The sequence below is a fragment of the Sorex fumeus genome, unplaced genomic scaffold (assembly GCF_029834395.1).
Source record: "Sorex fumeus unplaced genomic scaffold, SorFum_2.1 ptg000024l, whole genome shotgun sequence".
NCBI lineage: Eukaryota > Metazoa > Chordata > Mammalia > Eulipotyphla > Soricidae > Sorex > Sorex fumeus.
In genome coordinates this window covers 56,866,759-56,887,977 of record NW_026606081.1, presented here as the reverse complement: position 1 = coordinate 56,887,977, position 21,219 = coordinate 56,866,759, and the positions used below count along the sequence as shown (strand labels likewise).

At 64.1% G+C, this 21,219-nt stretch overlaps 2 protein-coding genes across 2 annotated transcripts in view; one reads left to right on the top strand and one right to left on the bottom strand.

The window, feature by feature from the left end:
- Positions 1-21,219, bottom strand: part of MRPS11 (mitochondrial ribosomal protein S11) — a 133,303-nt gene that overhangs the window by 36,143 nt on the left and 75,941 nt on the right. The gene's annotated exons all lie outside the window — the stretch shown is intronic.
- NTRK3 (neurotrophic receptor tyrosine kinase 3) overlaps positions 14,856-21,219 on the top strand; it is a 110,987-nt gene continuing 104,623 nt past the window's right edge. The window contains 1 exon segment of the mRNA XM_056113842.1: positions 14,856-15,512. Coding sequence (XP_055969817.1) covers positions 15,262-15,512 — 251 coding nt within the window. The 5' untranslated portion in view covers positions 14,856-15,261.

The following is a 21,219-nucleotide window of genomic DNA, read 5'->3' as shown; positions in this document are numbered from 1 at the left end:
CACGTTCAAAAGCACGAGTCACGTGGCCCAGCCTGTCCCTGGCCCTGACTCTGACCCACCTGAGATAGGTGTGGGGGTGCTGGGGCTGGAGGCGGGACGTCCCTTCCCCGGGCTGCTGGGCTGGGGTCGCCCTTTTCTCCTTGCAGGGGTGGAGAAAAGGGTGCCAAACTGTCCCCCGCGGGCTGTTTGGAAACTGCCCGGCCCCCAGGGGTTGGAGTGTCCTGTCCCGTCTCCCCCCTTGGCCTGGCCACGTCCCTCGGGAGCTGAGGGGCCTCTTCTCTCTGGCTTGGGGGCTGCTTCTCTGCTGCTCTTTGGACATGGACTTCTCAGGGTACGGGGAGGGGGGTTGGCTGGAATCCTGGATGGACCAGCCAGAGCCGAGGGTGCTGGGTCCCCTCTGCTGTAAACAAGCCCCCTTGTACACACTTGGGTCAGTCCCTGACCTCCATGGGGCTCCCTGGAACCCCCAACTCCCTGGGGCCTGGGTTTGGGGGGTGCTTGATGGGCCATCACATGGGGGTTCTCCTAGGAGAGGGTGGGTCTGTGTTGAGAATATTCCCCAGCATGGGGGGACCCTCGGAGGGCGGGCCCTGATGTGTAGGCCCCGACTTCTGTGGGCCGCGCCCCTGCTGCTGTCTGTCCACTCTCTGGGCTCTGCTCCCCCTTAGCGTGGGGGCGGGCGCTGCGTCCATCTCCGCTCTGGCCAGTGAGGATCTGTTCTTCGATGCCCCCTGACGCAGGACACGGCCCTGTTTGCTGTTTGAGGACTCCATGCCCCCTGCCCGGGTATGTGGCCCCTCCCTCCTGCGGTGATCCCCCCACTGCCCCTCCGTGCCCTGGAGGCCGTGTCGGGGTGTTGGGTGTATTTTCACTCCGCCCCACACTTCAGAGGTGCCGGTACATTCTAAAATAATGAGCCTGACCCCTGGGGGCGGAAGACAGGAGGGGGCCTCACGGGACCGCTTGGCCACTGCGTCACGGAGCAGCTGGATCCTCTCTCCCGCGGGGGCTCGAGACCCCAGACCCCAGCTCCCACAGAGACCTGGAAGGTGGGCGCAGGCTGGGGTCAGGCCCTGGGTTCCCAGGACCCCCATCCCTGCACTGGGGCATCCTAAAACCCTTCACATGAGGGGCTCTGCAGGGAGATGACAGAGCAGCCCTGCGTCTGGTGGGCTTCCAGCGAGTGCCTCTGGGGGCCCGGTACTTGCTGGCTCCCCCAGACCCTGCATGGACAGCCTGGCCTCCAGGATACTTTCCATGCCCCTATACCTGTGGGCCTCCCCCCTCAGCCGCCAGATCGGAGTGGGGTGGCCCAGGGGCTGGGACTGGGACTGCAGCCAGCAGCTATGCCCGCGGGATGCACAGACGCGGCTGTTTCCCACCCTGACCTGTAGGCCCGGGGCTTTGTACTGACCCCAGCGCCCAGCTTCGCTGGATACAGCACTAGGGGTGCGGGGTGTTGGGGTGGGGAGGGTAAGCGGGTAGGGAGCTGGGAGAGGATGGAGGGGCTGGTGGCAGCCACCTTCTCGGGTCCCTTCTGTGGGCCATCCGGCTTCTGAGGCTCCCTGAGGGGTGATGAGTCTCTGGACTTTCTGCCCCCAAGGCCCAGTGTGTTTGGGGCAGCCTCCAGCCCCTGGAGTGTCGTCCTGGCCCCCCACATCGCCCCCAGGAGCTCTGGGCCCTTTGACCCGGCCCCTCCCACGGACTGTCTCCCTGCTTCAGTCAGAAATTCAATTTGCAAAGATTTTCTCTGACCTGGGCCAAGAGCCCCTGCGGTCTCTCCGACTGCTGTTGAGGCCACGGCCCTCTTCCCCCCTTCCCTTCCTCTTGTCCCTCCCCTCCCCTCCACTTCCCTCCCTCCCTCCTTGCAGATTTCTTGGATGAAATTGATTCTCATCCCAATGCAGCTGAGAGCAGTGGGTACCAGGGTGCGTCTTCACTGGCAAACCCTCGCCCTCCTCAGGGGACCTGGGTCTGCTCACCTGCAGATCTGGTGTGCACATGTGTGGGCATGCTGCTTGTATGTGCATGTGTGTATGTGGATATGCTGGCATGTATGGGTATGCCTGGGCATATACATGTATGCAGGCATGTACATGCATGATATACCAATGCATGTGTGTGTACATGTATGTGTGTATGCGTGGTTTGGTCCTTTTTATCTTCAGTACAAAGAATCTCACATACCTATGTATGTGAGGTGGTTGAAATGTGTAGAATGAGTGAATGGAAGTGCTGAGGAATGTCTGGGTGGATGGGCGGATGGATGGATGAATGGATGGATGGACAGATGGATAGGTGGGTGGATGGATGGATGGGTAGGTGGGTGGATGGTGGATGAATGGATAGGTGGATGGATAGATAGGTGGACGGATGGTTGGGTAGGTGAGTGGATGGATGGATGGATGGATGAATGGTGGATGGATGGATGGGTAGGTGGGTGGATGGTGGATGAATGGATAAGTGGATGGATAGATAGGTGGACGGATGGATGGGTAGGTGAGTGGATGGATGGATGGATGGATGGATGAATGGTGGATGGATGGATGGGTAGGTGGGTGGATGGTGGATGAATGGATAAGTGGATGGATAGATAGGTGGACGGATGGATGGGTAGGTGAGTGGATGGATGGATGAATGGTGGATGGATGGATGGGTAGGTGGGTGGATGGTGGATGAATGGATAAGTGGATGGATAGATAGGTGGACGGATGGATGGGTAGGTGAGTGGATGGATGGATGGATGGATGGATGGATGAATGGTGGATGGATGGATGGGTAGGTGGGTGGATGGTGGATGAATGGATAAGTGGATGGATAGATAGGTGGACGGATGGATGGGTAGGTGAGTGGATGGATGGATGAATGGTGGATGGCTAGATGGACGGGTGGATGGATAGATTGTGGATGGATGGATTGGTAGATGAATCGGTGATGAATGGATGTGGAATGGATGATGGGTTCATTATAAATGGTGGGTGGATGAAGCATGGACGGATGGATGGTGGTTGGATGTTGAGTGGACAAGTGGACGGGTGAGCTTGCAGGTAGCTTGCTGGGCAGGTGGCTGGAGAGAAGTTGTATGGAAAGGCAAGTTGGCGGGAGAAGGATGGATGGATTTATAGATAAACTAATGAGCGGTTGTGTGATTTGATAAATGTATGGGCGGGTAGAGAGATGAATGGGTGAATGAAGCCATGTCCGGGTGGATGGATAAATGGGCAGCAGCTCGGCAGATGGATGAGTGGGTGGATGGGTGGGTGGACGGGTGGGTGGTCCTGGGTGGAGAGGTGTGTGGGCCGGTGGATGTGCAGGTGTGGAGGGAGGGGTGAACTCATGATGGCGTCAGGGACAAAGGCGCGGAGAGTGTGTGTGTGCAGTCTGAAGGGAGGGGCGGGTGGACGACTGGGCAGCTGGGTGGATGAGAAGGGTGGATGGATGGGTGGAACGAGGGTGATCAGAAGGTGTGGGGGGTAGCCAGAAGAGGGGCACCCATCTCATTCGGACATCTGGGGAGAGCGAGACAGAACCAGTTTGGGCCCCCAAGGGCCCACCCTCATTTATAAGGCAAACAGTCCCCGGGGACCCTCCCTCTGGGTCTCCTGGGCCTTAGATACCCGCATCCCCCATCAAGGTTGGGTCAGGCTGGCTATTTATTATTCATTTATTGTTTTAAATATTTATCTATTTCCTTGTTTGTTTTGGGGACACTCCCGGTGATGCTCAGGGGACCCTACGGGGTGCCGAGGATGAAACCCAGGTGGCCCTGTACAAGGCAGGCGCCTTCCCTGCTGTCCTATCGTTCTGACCCCTATTTTTTTTTTAATTTAAAAATTTGGTTTTGGGACTGGAGCAATAGCACAGCAGGTAGGGCATTTGCCTTGCACACGGCCAATCCGGGTTTGATTCCCAGCAATCCCATATGGTCCCCTGAGCACCGCCAGGAGTAACTCCTGAGTGCAGAGCCAGGAGTAACCCCTGTGCATCGCCAGGTGTGACCCAAAAAGCAAAAAAAAAAAATTTTGTTTTGTTTTGGGGGCCACTCCTGGTGGCGCCTTCTGGAGCGTATGGGGTGCCAGGGGTCGAACCCAGGTTGGCTGTGTGTGCACTGAGCAATCCCTCTGCCCAAGACAGGCCGTGCAATTGGGATTGTCAGGTCTTCTTTCAGTGAGGGGAACTTATTCTGCATTCCAAGGGGACTTGGGGGGTCCTCGGGGCTCAAGCCCTGGGGAAGGGAGGGCGGGGGAGGAGCCAGGGATTCTGGGAAAGCCACCAGTGGGCAGAGGCGTGCCTGCTGGGGCGGGCCTGGCTGCCCTGAGCCGGGAGCGTGGGTGTTAACCGCGGCCCCACTCCAGGCTCCCGGGAACCTGATGAGCGGGAGGCTTCCTAAATTAGAATCCGTGTGAGAAAGCTGGGGTCACACCTTGGAGCAGGGGTCAAGAGGGGGCCGACTCAGCTGGGCGGTTCCACCCTGCCCCCCTGCCGGCCTCCAGGACAGTAGGGCTGTTTGCTGTGGGGAGTGGGGGTGGGGGAGCCCAGTCCAGGGCCTGCATCCCTCCTGCCTGGCCTCTGGGACCTCAGAGCTAAGAGGGCCTGTCTGTTACTTCCCACACGCTGGGGGCATCTCATGGGGCAGGGGCAGGCGGGCAGGGCAGCAGACACTCTCTCCCCGCCTCTGCCCACCCCCCAGTGCCTCTGCGGTCAGGGCAGGGAGCAGGCTGTGGGAGAGGAAGGGCCAGAGAGGCAGGCTTGCTGGGTACGAGGACAGCTTTGCTGGGGAGCTTGGGGAGATGGGGGCCTCGCCTGGCCGTGTCTGGGGGTCTCCGTGCTCAGGGGACCCTGTGGTGCCAAGACCCAAATCTGGGCCTCCCCCCTGCAGAGCCTGTTCCTTGGTGTCCTCCCACCTGTGTTTTTATTTATTTATTTTTTGGGGGAGGGGTTGGACCACACCCAGCGATGCTCAGGGGTTCCTCCTGGCTCCACACTCAGGAATCTCTCCTGGTGGGGCTCGGGGGACCCTATGGCATGCGGGCGATGGAACCTAAGTCAGCCGCATACAAGGCAAGCGCCCTCCCGGCTGTGTTATCACTCCAGCCCCATCCCCCTCCTGTGGTTTTCTTTTCGTTTCTGTGTTTGGTCACATACCCGGTGATGTTCAGGGCTGACTCCCGGCTCTGCATTCAGGATCAGTCCTGGCATTGCCTGGGGGACCCTCCGGGATGCTGGGGATAGGACGTGAGTCTGTTGCCTGCAAGGCAGGTGCCCTCCCCGCTGTCCTATTGCTCCAGCCCCACCTGTGTTTTTGAGGCATGTCCAGTGTGCCCCTTTCTGCAGCCGTCCGTGTGGGCCAACTGGCCTGGAACACTGTGGGATCAGGGGCACCAGCTCCCCAAGGAGGCAGAGGGCCACCAGGACTGCCCAGCTTGCTGTTGGCACCACTGCTGCCCATCCCCCCAACACACACACACACAGAAGGGAGATACAGCTGATGAACTTGTCTTAACATCCTCTGCCCTCCAGTGGGCCGGGGCAGGGAGAGCCTCTGGGACCAGAGTCCTGGGCATCATGGTGCTGTGGCCACAACATCTACCCCAGGTGGAGACAGATCCCTGATGTCCTGTCCAGGGCTCGGCCAGCCTTACAGTCCAGCGGGGCAAGTCCCTGGGCCGGCAGCCAGCCTCTGTGTGGGGGTGTCCATTTCACCCTGGCCGATAGGGTCATTGGCTGATTGGCAAACTGGCCTGAGCGAGTGGAGTCGGACTTATCTCGGGCAGCGTGTGTGTATGTGTGTGTGTGGAGGGGGGTTGCGGGGGTCACACATGGGTGCCTGTGGGCATGTGTCAGAACCCGGGGACAGTAGGTGGCTGGAGGCTGAGGCTGGTGCATCCCTGAAGCTCCGAGCAGGCCTGTGAGTGGGTCGTGACCCTCTGGGCTGGGCAGGATGCTCTGTGGCTCGGGGTTGGGGGGCACCGTGGAGGAAATGGGCATTTGGGCCAGCCGCACCCACCAGGGGTCCCCAGGAAACAGTGCAGACTTGGAACCTTGCCTGGAGTAAACTTGGGGGAGCTTTCTGCCTGTCCACAGGGCGTCTGCAGCCAAGAACCAGTGAGAGCCCCCTCTCCGATGCCCTGCTGGTGCCCGCCTGCCCCCTGGCATCCTATGGGGAGCGAGGACTGGGTGTCCACCCGCACCGGGAGGGAAGGGGCTCAGAGCGGCCTTCCCCGCAGAGGGGGGGGCTGTCGAGTGTCTCTGCGGCGCCCCAGCCCCTTTGTTAAGCAAACACAGAGGCCCTCCACTTAGCAGAAATAGCTCGGGCGCGCGGGGGAGCGTGTCCACAAGCCCATTTGCCGCGGAGGTGTCAGAAATAAATTTTACCACTGGAGTCGGCAGCATCTGACGAGTGAATTATTCAGTGGGGCGCTGCGTCCCTCTGACCTCATTAGTAACCCCGAGGTGAGGGGGATGCATTAGCGTAACCGCCAGGCCTGGCGCGCGGGCGAGCGGGGGCATTAGAGAGGAGGAAAGTGCTTTACCAAGAATCACAGAGCGACTCATAAACCCGGGGCGCATTGTTAAACCCGGGCCCGCAAATAAACAGGCAGACGGTGCGGGGGGAGGGGCGGCGGGGCGGCCCTGGGCACCCTGGCCTGGGCTGGGCTGTTGGTTTGGGGCATTCAGCCCCTTCGGAAGAGCCCCCAACACCTTCCAGCCTCTCCTCAGCCTGAGCACCCCCTCCCAGCAGGGGGGCTGCCCGGTGGGTGTGGCCCAGGTGGAGGGGGGACCCACCTGGCTCTTCTCTTCGCCCCCTGACAAAGGTTCTGTCTGGGAGCCATGCCGGGTGGACCAGCGGGCCCCTGGTCCGGGGATGAGGCTGCTGTCCCTTCCTTTGCCCCCTGTCCTACCCGCTTCCTGAGGTCCTTGGGCCTAGGGGTGCTCCAAAGTCCCCCGGAGCAGTGGTGTGGAGGCAGGGTTGAGGGGCTACGGAAAGGCCCCCCACCCCCCTCCCCAGACCCCGCATGCTCAACCCTTGGGGGTCTCTGTCCCTTTCGGGGCAGGGGTGGGGGGCCGTCGCCTGATCCCTAACAGATGGGCTGGTAGCTCTGACCCCCAGGAGGGGACTCGGTGACCCAACAGTGCCGAGCGACACTTGCTGGACAGTGGCCACCAACTGTGAGGTGCCTGCAGCTGCCCTGGACTCCCCAAAAGCCCTCAACACGGGCCGAAGGAGTCAGGGCCCTGGGCGGAAGCTGCTGAGGCTGGGGAGGGGCCGACTGGAGTTGGGGGCTGCCCCCCGGGACCCCGGCCCGGCCCTGGTGAGCGAGGGCGACTGTGCGGTCGGGTCTGTTTGCTCAGCGCCCTGGCAAATGGACGCTAAAAGGCTTTGTGGTTCGGTGGTGGCCGGCCGCGCTCCCCTCCAGCCGATTGCTCATCCATTTCTGGGCCGCCACAAACCCTGGGCCAGGCTGGCAGCCTCGGCTGGGCCTGGCACTGGGTCCTAGCGCTGCCGGATCTGGTCTGCAGCCACCCCCTGGACCCCCACCCGGGGTCGCCCCCCCCCCACCGTGGCCCCTGGGCTAACTTCTGTCCTAACCGGGAGGGGCCTGAAGCCTGAGTAGTTCTGCAGGACCCCCCAGGGGCAGAGGGAGCGGCTGGAGTGTGGGTGGGGGTCCCCAGAAGCAGCCCAGGCCCATGCCTGGCTCCAAGCCTCGGGTGGAGGGTGGTGAGGCCCAAGCCGGGTGTGGGGGGCACTGACCCCCTCCTGCAGCTCATCCATCGGGCTGTCCAGGATGGAGCCTTGGAGGAGCAGGGAGAGTCACTGTGTCGCCAGGTGCCGGGAGGGCTGGGGCGGAGGGTTCAGCTCAGGGCGAGGGGGGCACGGCTGGGGGTGAGCTGCCTCATGCCTTGGAGTCCCAGGTCAGTGCTGTGTGTCCATGTGGCAGAGGCATGCCGGCTGCCTGCACCCACTTCCTGCTCGGGACCCCCAGGGAGCCTTCATCCTGGGCATCTCTGTTCCAGCCCGGGTGAGGCCACACACCAGCTTGCATGGCCCCTGTCTGGGGACACCTGTGGCCTCCCTCTGCCATCACCCCTGGGGTGTGTGATGTCCCCCTGAGTGCCGCCCAGCAGGCCTCCCTGCCGCCACATTTCCTCCCGAGCCCACGGGCATCCATGGACAGAATGCGGGAGACCAAGCACCCACCACGGGCACACAGAAGGGGCGGTGCCCAGCCTGGTCTCCCCTGACCGTGGTGCTGCGCTAGGAGTGAGCCCAGCACCTGGCAGGACCTGCAGGGGCCCCGAGAGGGTCAGGGCGGCCACTCCAGGTCGAGTGCCTGGAGTGAGAACCAGAGCCAGGCGTGGGAAGAGGGGGCATTGGGGTGACTGACTGGGCCCCCAGACCCCACCCCCCGGAGGCCTCCTCGCCCTTCTGTGGACACAGAAAGCATTTGCAACGAGGCATCATCTGTGGTCCTGGTCAGCCCTGATCGCCGCCTCCTCCTCCTCCTCGTCTCTTTGCTCTCCCAGCAGAGAAGAGTTGGGGGAGGGGGCACCCGGGCAGGCCCGTCCACATGGCCAGACCCAGGCCCTGCTCAGGAGGGGCTGCGACAAGAGGGGAGAAGGGTCAGGTGGGGGTTTCTGCAGGTGGCAGTGAGCAGGGTGGTGGGCCCGTGGGCTCGAGGGCAGTCGTGTGTGCAGAGGAAGGCGAAGGCCTGGCCTCGCTGAGGGTCCTCGGGCGCTGAGCCTCAGTGTCCCGACAGCAGATTCAACTCTGACCTGTCCAGGGCCTCCTGCCCCGCCCCGCTGTCTGCCCTCCTGCCCCTCTGGTACCTGCCCCTCTGGTTCTGTACCCAGACCAGGGGTCCAGCGGGGGGGGGGGGGGGGGGGGGGGGGGGACCTCCAGTTGGGGTCTTCACAGCGCCACCGCATTGCCCCTTTCAGCCGGCAGGTGGCGCTAGACGCCAGGCGGGCCTTGCTGGAGCCGGTGGATGGAAAGGGAGGGGGGAAGGAGGGCGGGGAGGACCCGCAGTCCTCATGAGGGTCACTTTGGACACTGGCCACTGCGTCAAGCTCCCTGGGAATGGTTCGGGGCGGTCCTGCTTGGACTGCCAGCGACTCCTCGAGGCCAGCTCCTACTGACCGCTGCCCACCTGCTGCTATCCTCCAGGGGACCAAGGGACGGGCAAAACTTGGACAAGTAGCGGCTGGAGGGCGGGGAGTGGGCGCCCCAGAACCCCAGGGCTCTGCCGGGTCACCCCCTCCTGTTTCTCCACGTCCTGAGGAGAAGCAGACCCGGCTCCTGCCTCTGCATCTCTGCCTGACCCTCACTGACTGTCACTCTGTCTGTCTGTCTATGCCAGTGTGTGTCTTGGACGCGGCCATCGAGGTCTAGTAGGGCTGCAGACCTCGGGCCATGGAGCTCTGATGTCCCTCAACCTGCTGGTGGCTCTGCGTGTCCCCTTCTGCTGGGTCCTTCCCCGGGGAGGTGGAGGCCGGCGACGTCCCCCCACGAGGCAGCTTCTGAAGATCCTGCCGGGACCCTCCACGGAGTCAGCACACTGGTCTCGGGAAGGCCAGCTGAACCAGCCTACGTGGTGTGGGCTGGTATTTTTAGAAGTTTCCTGAGCCTGCAGCTTGCGCCCAGCCCCTCCTCAGTCCACCAATCCCCCCTCAGCCCGCCCAGCCCCCTCAGCCAGCCCCCGTCTCCCCTGCTCCTCAGCAGGGAAGGAGGTTCCTGGGGAAGGTCTGGGTGGGGAAGGTGCTGTTGAGGGGGTCTCTCTGAGCCTGGTATCGGCTCCCCACCCCCGAACCCAACCTGTGACCTTGGCAAGGTCATGACCCCTCATTGTCCCTCCCCCCACAGACCTCATGCTGAGCTTACCCCACGCACCCCCAAGTTCACATCAGAAGCTGGACGGGAACAATGGGAACAGGGAGGAGACATCCCAAGTGTGCTTGATGGTGGGGCCAGGGAGGGGAACAGGGCACCGGGAGGCTGAGGCTGAGCCCTTGGATCCGGGTGGCACGGGGTCACCCCACAACACCCCGGAGCCGACACCTGGCACAAGTGTGCCCTGGAAGCTGACTCGGAGGCAGCTCCTGGTGCGGGGCCTGGACAACCCACTCTGCCCTCTGAGGGGCTCCCCTGCGTCTGGTGTGGGTCTCCAGGGACTGGCCTCCTCCCCGTCTCATCCCATGCCTGGAACCTTCCATGGCTCAGGAGGTGAGGGTGGGGGCAAGGTGGGGGGAAGGTCCTGGAGGTCTCCTGCCAACTGCTCTCCTCCCCAGACCAGACCCTGCGCCCAGCAGCCTCAGGGCCCTCAGACAGAGCCCGCCCACCCTCTGTGTCCCTCCACTCCCCAGTGCCCGGCTGTGGGGACCGGGTACAGCCACCCGTGTGAGTGTGTGAATGAGTGTGTATGAGTGTGTATGAGTGTGAATGAGTGAATGAGTATGAATGTGTGTGTGTGTGTGAATGAAGGCGTCTCTGTCAATGGGTTTGCATGTGTGAGTATGTGTAAATGAGTGTTTGTGTGTGAATGTGCTGTGTGAATGAGTGTGTGACTTGTGAATTACCTGTGTCTGTGAATGGGTGTGTTTGTGAGCATGAGCGTCTTGTGACTTGTACATGGGTGCATGAATGTGCAGATGAGTGTACATGTGTGTATGTGCATGAGCATGTGTGAGTGCATGAGAGTGTGTGTGAATGTGAATGAGTGTAGGTATGAGTGTGTGAGTGAGCACATATATAAGTATGATGTGTGTGCGCATCTGTGTGTATGTGTGAATGTATATATATGTGAGTCTGTGTGAATGTGTCTGTGTGTGAATGTGTCTGCATGAATGAGTGTGTGAATGAGTGTGTCTGTGAATGTGTAAATTAGCGTGTTAATGAGTGTGAGAGTGAGTATCTGGGTGAACATGTTTGTGTGAACGAGTTTATGTGTGAACAAGTGTGTCTGTGTGTGAATGAGTGTGTGAAGGTGTGTGAATGAGTGTGTCTGTGTGAATGTGTGTGAATGACCGTGAGTGAGTGTGAACATGTGTGTGAATGAGTATGTCTGTGTGTGAATGTGTGTGAATACGTATGTGTGTGAATGTGTGCCTATGAGTGTGTGAATGAGTGTGTGAACATGTTTGTGTGAATGAGGGTGTCTCTGTACGAATAAGTGTGTGTGAATGAGTGTGTGGACGTGTGTGAATGAGTGTGAATCGTGAATGAGTGTGCCTGTGTGAATATGTGAGTGTGTGAATGAGTGTCTGAACATGTTTGTGTGAGTGTCTCTGTGTGAATAAGTGTCTGTGTGTCTGTGTGTGAACGAGTGTGTCTGTGTGATTATGTGTGTGACCCTTGCTGTTTGTCCCTGCCTTCTCATCCCAGACAGCTCAGGGGGACAGGCTCACCGTGGCCTGGCCGGACTCCCTACTGGGCCCCTTCCCCCCTCTGGTCACCTTTGTCCCCAGTGCTCAGTGAGCACAGCCCCATCCCGGGCAGGCCTTCCGGGTTCTGAGGATGCTTCTAGAAGCGACCATGAGAAGAGCGCATTCTGGGAGCCCCGCTGGTTGCCTGTGGCAGATGCTCCAGGCCAGGTCTTGGGGACCCTCGTGCCACAGTGGGGGGTCTGACCCAGGCTGGTTCCTGCCCGACCCGGAACTCCGGCTCTGCAGCTGTCCGTGGCGGGGTGGGGGTTGGCAGGGACCTGCAGTAGCGGCTGCGTCTGCTCCCGCAGCCAGGGCGCCCCCCGCCCCGATGGGGTGTTACGGCAAGTGGGGCGCTTTGTTTGCTTTCCTTAGAAGTGGGTTCCCAGCGCCCACGGGAAGGGGTGAGGCTGGGGGTGCAGCAGGGAGGGCAGAGTGGGGAGCCCTGGGAGCAAGGGCCTCTGAAGAGGGGACCCTGAGGAGGCCCTGGGGGGGGGAGGGAAGGAGGGGAAGGAGCGAAGGCCCTTGGGGGCACGGGGTCTTCTGCTGTGTCCGTCACCTTCTGTCCCCCCACGCTCGGCTGCTCCTGGCATATCTGCGCTGCGGCGACTGGGGCTGTGCGGGGTGATGGGCGCTCTGCAGGATGGTGGGTGCTGTGTGGGGTGGTGGTGGGTGCTGTGTGGGGTGGTGGGTTCTGTGCGGGGTGATGGGTGCTGTGCGGGGTGGTGGGTGCTGTGAGTGCTAGTGGGTGCTGTGCCTGATGGTGGTGGGTGCTGTGCGTGGTGGTGGGTGCTGTGCGGTGTGGTGGGTGCTAGGCATGATGGTGGGTGCTGTGTGGGGCGGTGATGGGTGCTCTGCGGGGTGATGGGTGCTGTGCGGGGTGATAGGTGCTTTGTGGGGTGGTGGGTGTTGCGAGTGGTTGGTGGGTGCTGTGTGCGGGGTGGGGGGTGCTGTGCGGGGTGGGTGTGCTGTGCAGGGTGATGGGTGCTGTGCAGGGTGATGGGTGCTGTGCAGGGTGATGGGTGCTGTGTGGGATGGTGGGTTCTGTGTGGGGTTATGGGTGCTGTGCGGGGTGGGGGTGCTGTGTGGAGTGATGGGTGCTGTGTGGAGTGATGGGTGCTGTGCGGGGTGATGGTGCTGTGCGGGGTGATGGGTGCTGTGTGGGGTGATGGGTGCTGTGTGGGATGGTGGGTTCTGTGCGGGGTTATGGGTGCTGTGCGGTGGTGGGTGCTGTGCAGGGTGGGTGGGGGGTGCTCCCTGCCCAGCTTGCCCTGCAGGAGACCCCATCTCACCCGCAGCCCTGGTCCCCAGCGGCTCAGCTCGTGATGGGGCGGGCTGGGCCCTGGCCGCAGCGCCCACGCGCCCTCATTTCCAACAGTGCCTTGTGGAAACGGCAGCAGAGACGGGGGGGGGGGGGGGGGGGCGGGGGGGGGGTGGAAAGGCCCTGTGCTGGGTGGCGACCCCAAAATCCCTCCTGGCCAGCCAGATATTCTTACCACCGAGACCCCCGAAGGGACCCCCTACCTGGCCAAGAGGAGGGGCGTCCACATAAACTTCCAAAACCTGCCCACCCCACCCCTTTTCCTGGGCAGGTGGGTCCCAGACTCTGTTGGGAGCACCTTGGCCGAGCCCCTCTCTCCCTGCACCCCTGCATCTCGGGGCCCAGGTGTGCTGCCCGTCCGTCTGTCCGTGCATTGTCCTCTCCACAGTGCTTTCCGTTTCTCGGCGGCGGTGCTGACGGGAGGAGCTTGGCCCACTATGAAGGGGAGCAAACGGGTCACTCGGTGTGGGCCCCTTGGGTCTCTTCCAGCTGTGTCCAGCGTGCTGCCCTCTCTGAATAAACTGAGCCCCGGCTGCCCTGAGAGAGGCCAGCCCTTGCCTGTGCCGCCTTCCCCAAATCGCCAAGTGACGCTGTGGCCCAGAGCCCGGCCCGGCCTGGCAGCGTGGTCGAGACATTCCCAGCGGACATAGGACAGCAGGGCTTGGCCTGGGGCCAGTGGCGACCGGATTGAGGCATTGAGAGTCTGGGCCAGCTCGCTCTGTCCCCCTCCTGCTGGCAGAAGGGGGGGCCGAATGCCAGTCTCAGGAACTAGCCCCCCTCCCCGAACCCAGGGGGCTGGAGTGAGAATCCAGAATCCGCCTTTCCCAGACCAGCCCTGTCTCTCGTCTCGCTGCCCGCACCGAGTGCGCGGCCGGCAGGCGGGTGGCCCGGGCGCGGGCCGCTTCCCCACCTTGCCTGACCGGCGTGGGAATCCACGGGGTTGCGGGGGCCCCTTTCACTCTGGCTGCGGCTGCATTCAGCGCTTGGCTTCCTCGCGGCCGTCCAAGCCCCCGAGCATTCTTCTGCGCCTGAATGCGGCACTGTCCTCCCGCCGGCTCCTCTAACCCTTTCTTCCCTGCCCCGGAGCCGCCGCTCCAGGGACGTTCTCGCAGCCAGTAGCTCTCGCTTGGCATTTTGACGTTTTATTGGAGAGGAAAGAAAAGAGAGAGCGAAAGAAGGAAAAATCCGACCCAAAGTGGGTGTGTGGGGGGGCCACCCCGCGGTCCCCGCCGGCTAGGGAGCCTGCACCTGCTTCTGCGCCCCTACCAGGAAGGGGTGCTGCCGTGGGAGGGGAGGTGGGAGGCGCTGCGCCCCCCGAGCCCGGGGAGGGCCGTCCCCTCGGGCGCGAGCGGCGGCCTCCGGCTCCGGGTGCGGGCCTGCCCGGCGCTGGCCCAGCTGCGCCCTGGCCGGCCCCGCGCGCGCACGCACGCACGCACGGCGCGTCCCCCCCCTCCGGCCGGGCGCGGGGGCGCGGGGCGCGGGGCACGTTCCCAGGCCCTCCCGGGCGCTGCCCGGTGCCCGCGGCCGCCGCTCGGTCCGGCTGCCGCAAACCCGGGCCGCGCCAGCGCCCAAAAGTGGAGCGGGGGGAGCGCGCCGGCCCCCTCCCCAGCGCGCACCCCCGCGGCCCGACTGCAACTTTTCCCCCCGCCGCCCCGGCCCCTCCGTGTGGGCGTCCCCGGGCGGGCGGCGGGCGGCGGGTGCGGAGCGCAGGGGGAGCGGGGCGAGGGCGGGCGCGCGGCCCGCGCAGGGGGAGGCGCGGAGGGCGGGCGGGGAGGCGCGCCGGGAGCCGTGCGCGTTTCGTAAGGCTCCAGCCCCGCGCCGAGCGCTCGCATTCTGCAGGCGCGCGGCGAGCCGTGCACGCCGGCTGCGGCCCCTGCGCCGCCGCCCCCTCGCGCGCCCCCGCTCCTCTTCCTCCTCCTCCTCCTCCTCGTCCTCCTCCTCCTCCTCCTCGTCGCCGTCGTCCTCCTCCTCCTCCTCCCCGCGCTCCCCCTGCCCGGGCGCGAGTGCGTGCGTGCGCGAGTGCTGGGTGCGTTTTGCAGGTGTGTGTGTTTTAATTCGGCCCGGTAGGTGGGACCGGGCGACTTTGGCACCATCCCACACCGCCCCCCGCCCCCTCCCCCGGCCTCCCACCACCACCATTTTCCTTTTTTTCCCCCCCCTCTTTTTTCTGGCGGCGGGGGTGCGGGTGGGGAGGCGGCAGGGTCGCCACCCTGCAAAGTCTCCGAGCCGGAGATCGCCGCCCGACCCCGGCTCCCCGAGCGGCCAGCCGGCCAGCGCCGCGCCGGCCACCATGCCCGGCAGCCTTCGCTCCTAGGCGCTCCCGGGGGCCGCGATGCTCCCCGAGGCTGGAGGGTCTCGCCTCTGATCGCACCGGCGTTTTCAAAGGCAGCGGCCCCCTCCCCTCCCCCTCCCTCGCCGTCTTTGTCTCCTTCCCCCTCTCTCCCCAGCTCTCCCCACTCCCCCCACCCCACCCCCTCTCCTCTCCTCCTCCTCCTCCTCTCTTTTAGAAGCCGCGATCCGAGATGGATGTCTCTCTCTGCCCAGCCAAGTGCACTTTCTGGCGGATCTTCCTGCTGGGGAGCCTGTGGCTGGACTATGCGGGCTCGGCGCTGGCCTGCCCGGCCAATTGCGCCTGCAGCAGGACCGAGATCAGCTGCCGGCGGCCCGACGATGGGAACCTCTTCCCGCTGCTGGAAGGGCAGGACTCGGGCGCGGGCAGCGCGGGCAACGCCAGCGTCAACATCACCGACATCTCCCGGAATATCACTTCCATGTAAGTCCGGTCCCTGCCCCAGAGGGGTCCCCGGGCTCGTCCTCCCCGCGCCCGGCTCGCCGCCGCCGCCGCCGGCGCTCGCCGCCACCGCTGGGCCGCCGGCCGGGCGCGCGCCAGGCTCGCTCTGGCTCCGAGATGCTCTCCCCGCCGCCGGCCGTTCCTTCCTCCCAGGTGGCCGAGAGGCGCGATCTGGAGCCGATGGGGCCGGGGGTGGGTCCTTGTCCCCCAGAGGACCCGGCCAGCGGGGGCTCACGGTGTGTCTCTGTGTGTGTGTGTATTTGTGGGGAGGGGGTCTGGTCCCTGGCGCTGTCCCCCACCGGCCTGCTGCGGCTGGCTCATGCCCGGGCGCCAGGCAGGGTGCTGGCCCCTGTCTCAATAGCAACAGTTTGGCCCCGCTCGCTCGCTCACTCGCTCAAGTGGCAGAAAGTAGATGGGCTTGGAGCCGCCGGCGGGCTGAGACAGGCAGCCGGCCGGATGCCCAGCTGGCCGGGAAGGTGACGGCGCCCGGGGGTTGGGGGGGCGCTCCGTTTGCTCAGGGAAAGGGCACGCGGGCTGACGGCTGAGGACAAGTTGAGAGCCTGCCCGTGGGTGCGTGTGAAGGGGGGCACTGGTCATGCCCAGCCGCCATGGACACCCAGCTCTCCCGTCCCGCTGCCCCCCCCCCCCCCCCGCCCCACGGGCCATTTCCCACGTTCTCGACACCCCCTCTTCCACCCTGATCCACCTCTCTGCTCCTCCTCGGCGGGCGCCCACCACCCCTTCCTTCCCACGGCCATTACCCGGAGTCAGAACGGGAAAAGAGGGAGCCGGGGGCGTGCGTGTTTGGGGGGGCGGCTCCCCGAAGGCCCCCGCAGATGCATTTATTCGGGGAAATTGAACCCGGATGCCCAGCTCTGCCAGCCCCTCGCAGCAAGCCCCTCCTGTCGCCCCCCCCCCCCACTCTGGCTCCTTATTTTTCCTGGGCGGGGGTGAGGTGGGGCACGGAAGGCTGTGTGTGGGGGGGAACTGGGGCTCCCTGGGCCCCGCCTCCCCCCTACTCACCCCGACCTCTGCCAGGTGACCCCTGGCACACAGACCAGGCTGTGGAGGGCCCAGCATTGCTGGGGGCCAACTCTCACTGGGTCTCTGTCCCTCGGGGTCCCCAGTGTGGGTGAGACGCTGAGACCAGCCCCAGCTGTGCTCCAAGGCGGGCGCTGGAGGGGAGGGTCACTCGAGAGGGGCCCCTCCCCCTGGCTGTGGTCTGTCCCTTCTGCCTGCTGGCCGCGAGGGGACTTGTAGCTAACGGTGCCTGCCGGGGCGCCCGGCCGGCCTGGCCTGCATCGTCTCGGAGCTGTTCGTTCCCCTTGGCTCACGCTCGTGCGCCTGCTCGCTCGGGGGCCGGCTGGAGTGATGACAAGATAAACAGCGGGGGGTGGGGGCGCTGGACAGGCCTGTAGGCCGCACAGCGGGGCAGGCCGGGAGGGTCTGTGGCGACGGGCGGGCCGGAGCCCGGCGTCTGGGCTGTGTGTGTGAGGGAGGGTGGGGACTCCGGGGTCCTGGTTCCCGCGGCTGGGGGGGGCCACGACGAGAGGTGGGGAGGGCCCATGCTTGGTGGTGGGCTCTGAGGGCACATGGGGGTCCTCCCTCCCTCTGGGAGGCACAGGGAGTGGCGTGAGGGGCAGTGGGTGGCTTGGCCAGTTTCAGGGGCAGTAAGGTGCTGTGGCAGAGTTGGGGGCTGCTGGGAGGGGGATGCAGCAGTCTCTGGCCCTGGGCCGTGGTGGTGGGCCCCAGAGGGCATCTGGGGGGCAGCAAGCCCCAGGAAGTACAGCCTGCTCCCCTGAAACTCACCCCAGCCCCTCAGATCCAGGGAGAGCCCTGAGTGCAGGGGGTGGGGGTGGGGGGAAGGTCATGACCAGCCTGTCTCCCCCATACCCTTTCAGGGCTATGGCGACTATTGACCGTGCTGGGGGGGTGGCAGGGGCGGCTGCGTGTGCTGTGTCCTGGCCAGGAGCACAGTCTGTGCGGCGGGGACCCCCGGAAGCAGAGGCCACTGTTGTCTGCCTCTGGGGAGGGGGCCCAGACAGGCCGGCAGAGTGGGCGATTTCCGGGGCCACGGCTGCCGTTCTGTGGGGACCCCGACAGCAGGGGGAGCTGGGGGGGATCCCGTGGGCGCGGGAGCCTCTAGGCCGGGGGCATCTTGCTCTGCTGTCCTTGCCAGCTGTCCACGTGTCCTCGTCAGAGTCCTTGCTCTACTGGCCTGCTGTGATGGCTGCCAGGATTACGGGGTCCCGCCACCCCCCTCCCCGCCTTCTGTCTTCCCAGCCGTCCCTGCTCTGATGCCTGCCTGGGGGTGCGGGGCAGAGGCAGATCACTGCAGGCCCCCCCCCCCCCCCGTCATGGACCTGGGGGCAAGACTGTTTTTTTCTGCGGGTGGGGTGTGGACCAGGCCCCGAGGATGCTGACCGTGGCCGGGCCGCCCTGTGTGAGCAGATGTGGGGCCTCACCCTCTGGCCTGGCTTCACGGCATCGCCATGGCGGGCGGTCGGGGTCAAGGCGCCCCCGTTATCAAGCATAGAGCAGAGGCTGCCGGGACCGACTGAGGGGCGCAGAGGGCATCAGGGTCCTGTGTGGGGCCTCGAGTGAGCTGGCTGGGCAGGTGGACTCTGAGCCCGTTTCCAGACGCCCTCACGTGCTCCCTGGCATCGGGGGTGCCTGGCTGGGTGGGGCCCCGGGAGGTGACAGCTGCTCAGCTTTCCGGGCACAGAGGGGTGACCCCCGGGGGACAGTTAGGGTCCAGGACACTCAGGATGGAGAGGAGTGAATTTTGGGATGCACACGGGGGACCCCATATCCCTTAGGTCTGTGATTCTTTCTGGAGGCTGCTTTGAGGGGTCCAGGCTACCCTGGGCCGTCGTCCTCAGCAGCCCCCAGCTCTGTGCTCCTGGACCCCTGCTCGGGGCTGCACCAGCCCTGCAGGGTGTGAGATGGGCACAGCTGGTCTGGGTGCAGCTGGGCACACCCGAGTAGCCCCAGGCTCTCCTGACCTGGGGCTGCCCATTGCAGGGCGCCTGGGGGTCAGCGGAGGTCACTCTGGTCGAAGACTCAGGCGTAGGCCCTTAGGGCCACCTGCCCTGACACCCCCGAGGTCCTGGGCGGGGCCAGGGTCCCCTGCACTCACCTCCCTCTCACCTCCCAGAAAGCCCAGCCTTGCCATAGTGCCCTCCTCCATGCCCCACTCCCCGGGCAGGATGGGGTGAGGGGCTGCGTTCCCACGGGGTGGGGGGCAGCGGGGTCATTCCCTGCCAATGCTGCTGGGCCAGAACGAGGGGGCTTCCTCTGCTGTTCAGATGGGAGTGCAGGGAGGGCGCAGGGGCCTCCAGGGGCTCAGGAGGGGGCTGCGGGGTGAGGGGGATGGGCTGCTCTGCAGGAGCCCTGAGTGACCAGGCCGCTTGGCTCTGGGGCAGGCGCTGGCTCGTGGGGTCTGCGCACTTTCGGCTTCCAGAGCTCCCCACCCAACCCCGTGGCCCCTCGGGTGAGTTCTGCAGCTTCACTGGATTGGGGCGGGAGGCTGGGGGCGTTAGGGGTTCGGAGCTGGTGCCAGCCAGGGCCAGGGCCTGCTCTGTCTCAGGGTGAGGGTGCGGCTGCCCCCTCCGGGCCCCCTTTGTCCTATTTCTCTGGGGACCTGCTGCTGGTGCCCCAATGCTCGTTGTCTCCCTGGGGCAGACCCTCTTTTTTTTTTTTTTTTTTTTTTTTTTTTTTTTAAATAATTTATTTATTTATTGAATCACTGTGGGAAAAGTTACAGAGCTTTCGGGTTTAGGTCTCAGTCATGTAGATACCGAACACATTTCCCTTTACCAATACTCATTTTTAACCCCGAACCCCAATAGACCCCCACCTCCCACCCCTCCCAATTCTTATGAGGCAGATGAGTTCTAGTTAATACTCTATCTACTTTGACTAGATAGATTATTTCGATAGAAGATGCACAATTATTGTTTAGAGTTTACGACCCACCCCCCCCCCCCCCAATCAGACATGCTGAAACAGCGTTGTGAAATGATTTGCTTTCTAGAACTTGGTTTAAGAATAAAATGATGTCTGGATTTGAATTTCTGCTATTTTACTTATTGACCCTGGAAGAATTTCTATTAAAAGTTAGCTAGTTAAGAGATTGGTTTCTGTGCCCTGGAGTCGTGGCCGTGCCGGAGAGCCGCTCGTGGGGGGCAGCCGGCGACCAAGGTGGGGCGTGGGGGACGGCCCACAAAGCCCCCCTTCCCATGAGGTCCCCGCCGCTTCCCCGAGCCCGGCTCAAACCCGCTTTCCACAAGGCTCCCGTGCGGCCGCCATCTTTCTTTCCAGAGAGGAGCGGGCGGGCCGGTCAACGCCCTTCCCCCTCCGGGCAGGCTTGGTGGCGCGCATCAACACAAGTCCATTTGCTTTTCTGCTCCAAGCGGCTGGTTCTCTGTGCTAAGTCCTTGTGCCTCCGGGGCCGTGGCCGTGCCGGAGAGCCGCTCGTGGGGGGCAGCCGGCGACCTCGGTGGGGCGTGGGGGACGGCCCACAAAGCCCCCCTTCCCATGACAGACCCTCTTCCAGAAAGTTCTTTTACCCAGAGGAGCCCCGAGGGGCTGATGTCACCAAGGCTGGAGGCTGCTGGAATGGTCCCCCAGGCCTGGTGGGCTGTCCAGGGGGCAGAGGGCATGGGGGCAGGGGGCAGGGAGTGGGTCTCCTCTTTACTGACTGGAGACCTGTTTTGGTCTTGGCCACTCCTGGGGGGCCTGGATGGGCAAGGATGGAAGCTGGGGCCCCCACCTCCCAGGGGTTTACAACGTTGCTCCCCCTGGGGATGGGCAGGGGCTTGACCCCCCCCCTCCCGGTTTACCCCGGAGCCCGGGGTGAGCACTTAATTGGAGCATGTCCACTCCGTGGGGTTCCCCAACTCTGGGTCCCCAGAGGCAGCCAGTCAGAGTCAGGGGTCTGCAGGGTGGGGGTTAGGGATGGAGTAGCAGAGGGCGTGCAGGCTCGGGGGGGGGGGGCAGCCCCCTCCCACCCCTGAAGTCTGGCTTGAGCGGAAGTGGTGACGGTTTGCCCAGGCAGACAGATCCAAACCATGCAGCCGGGGAGGGAGCACCAAAGGGCGGCAACCCTGGGCCTCCCCCCCTCACACCCGCACCCTCCTCCCTCCCCAGCTCCCTTCTTTCGTTCAAGCTTGGACAGAGAGAGAGAGAGAGAGAGAGAGAGAGAGAGAGAGAGACAGAGAGACAGAGAGACAGAGAGACAGAGACAGACAGAGAGAGACAGAGCAGAGACAGAGACAGAGACAGAGACAGAGACCGACCGACCCGTGCTCTCAGTGACCCACTCTGGCTTCTCCCGGCGAGGCCCACGGCCCCGAGAGAGCATCTGAGCCCTGGGTTCAGGGGAGGCTCTTTGCCTGGTGTCCCTGTCCCGCGGTGACCAGATCACCCCCAGATTCTGCGCCACCCGGAGCCCAGGGGTCCTTATTCTCAGAGCAGCCTGTCTGCAAGGCTGAGGCCGCCATGCTCTGCTTGTGGACACCCTCTGAGCCAGGGCAGCGCCGCCCAGGGCCAGGGACCAGCGGGAAGCCGATCCAGGGCCACCTAGCAGGGCTGCATCCCTCGCTGCCCGGGGTTGGAGAGGCCCCGTGGTGTGGGCAGGGGCGCTGCCTGGCCCGAGATGCTGTCTCCTGGCCAGAGGCCTTCCTCC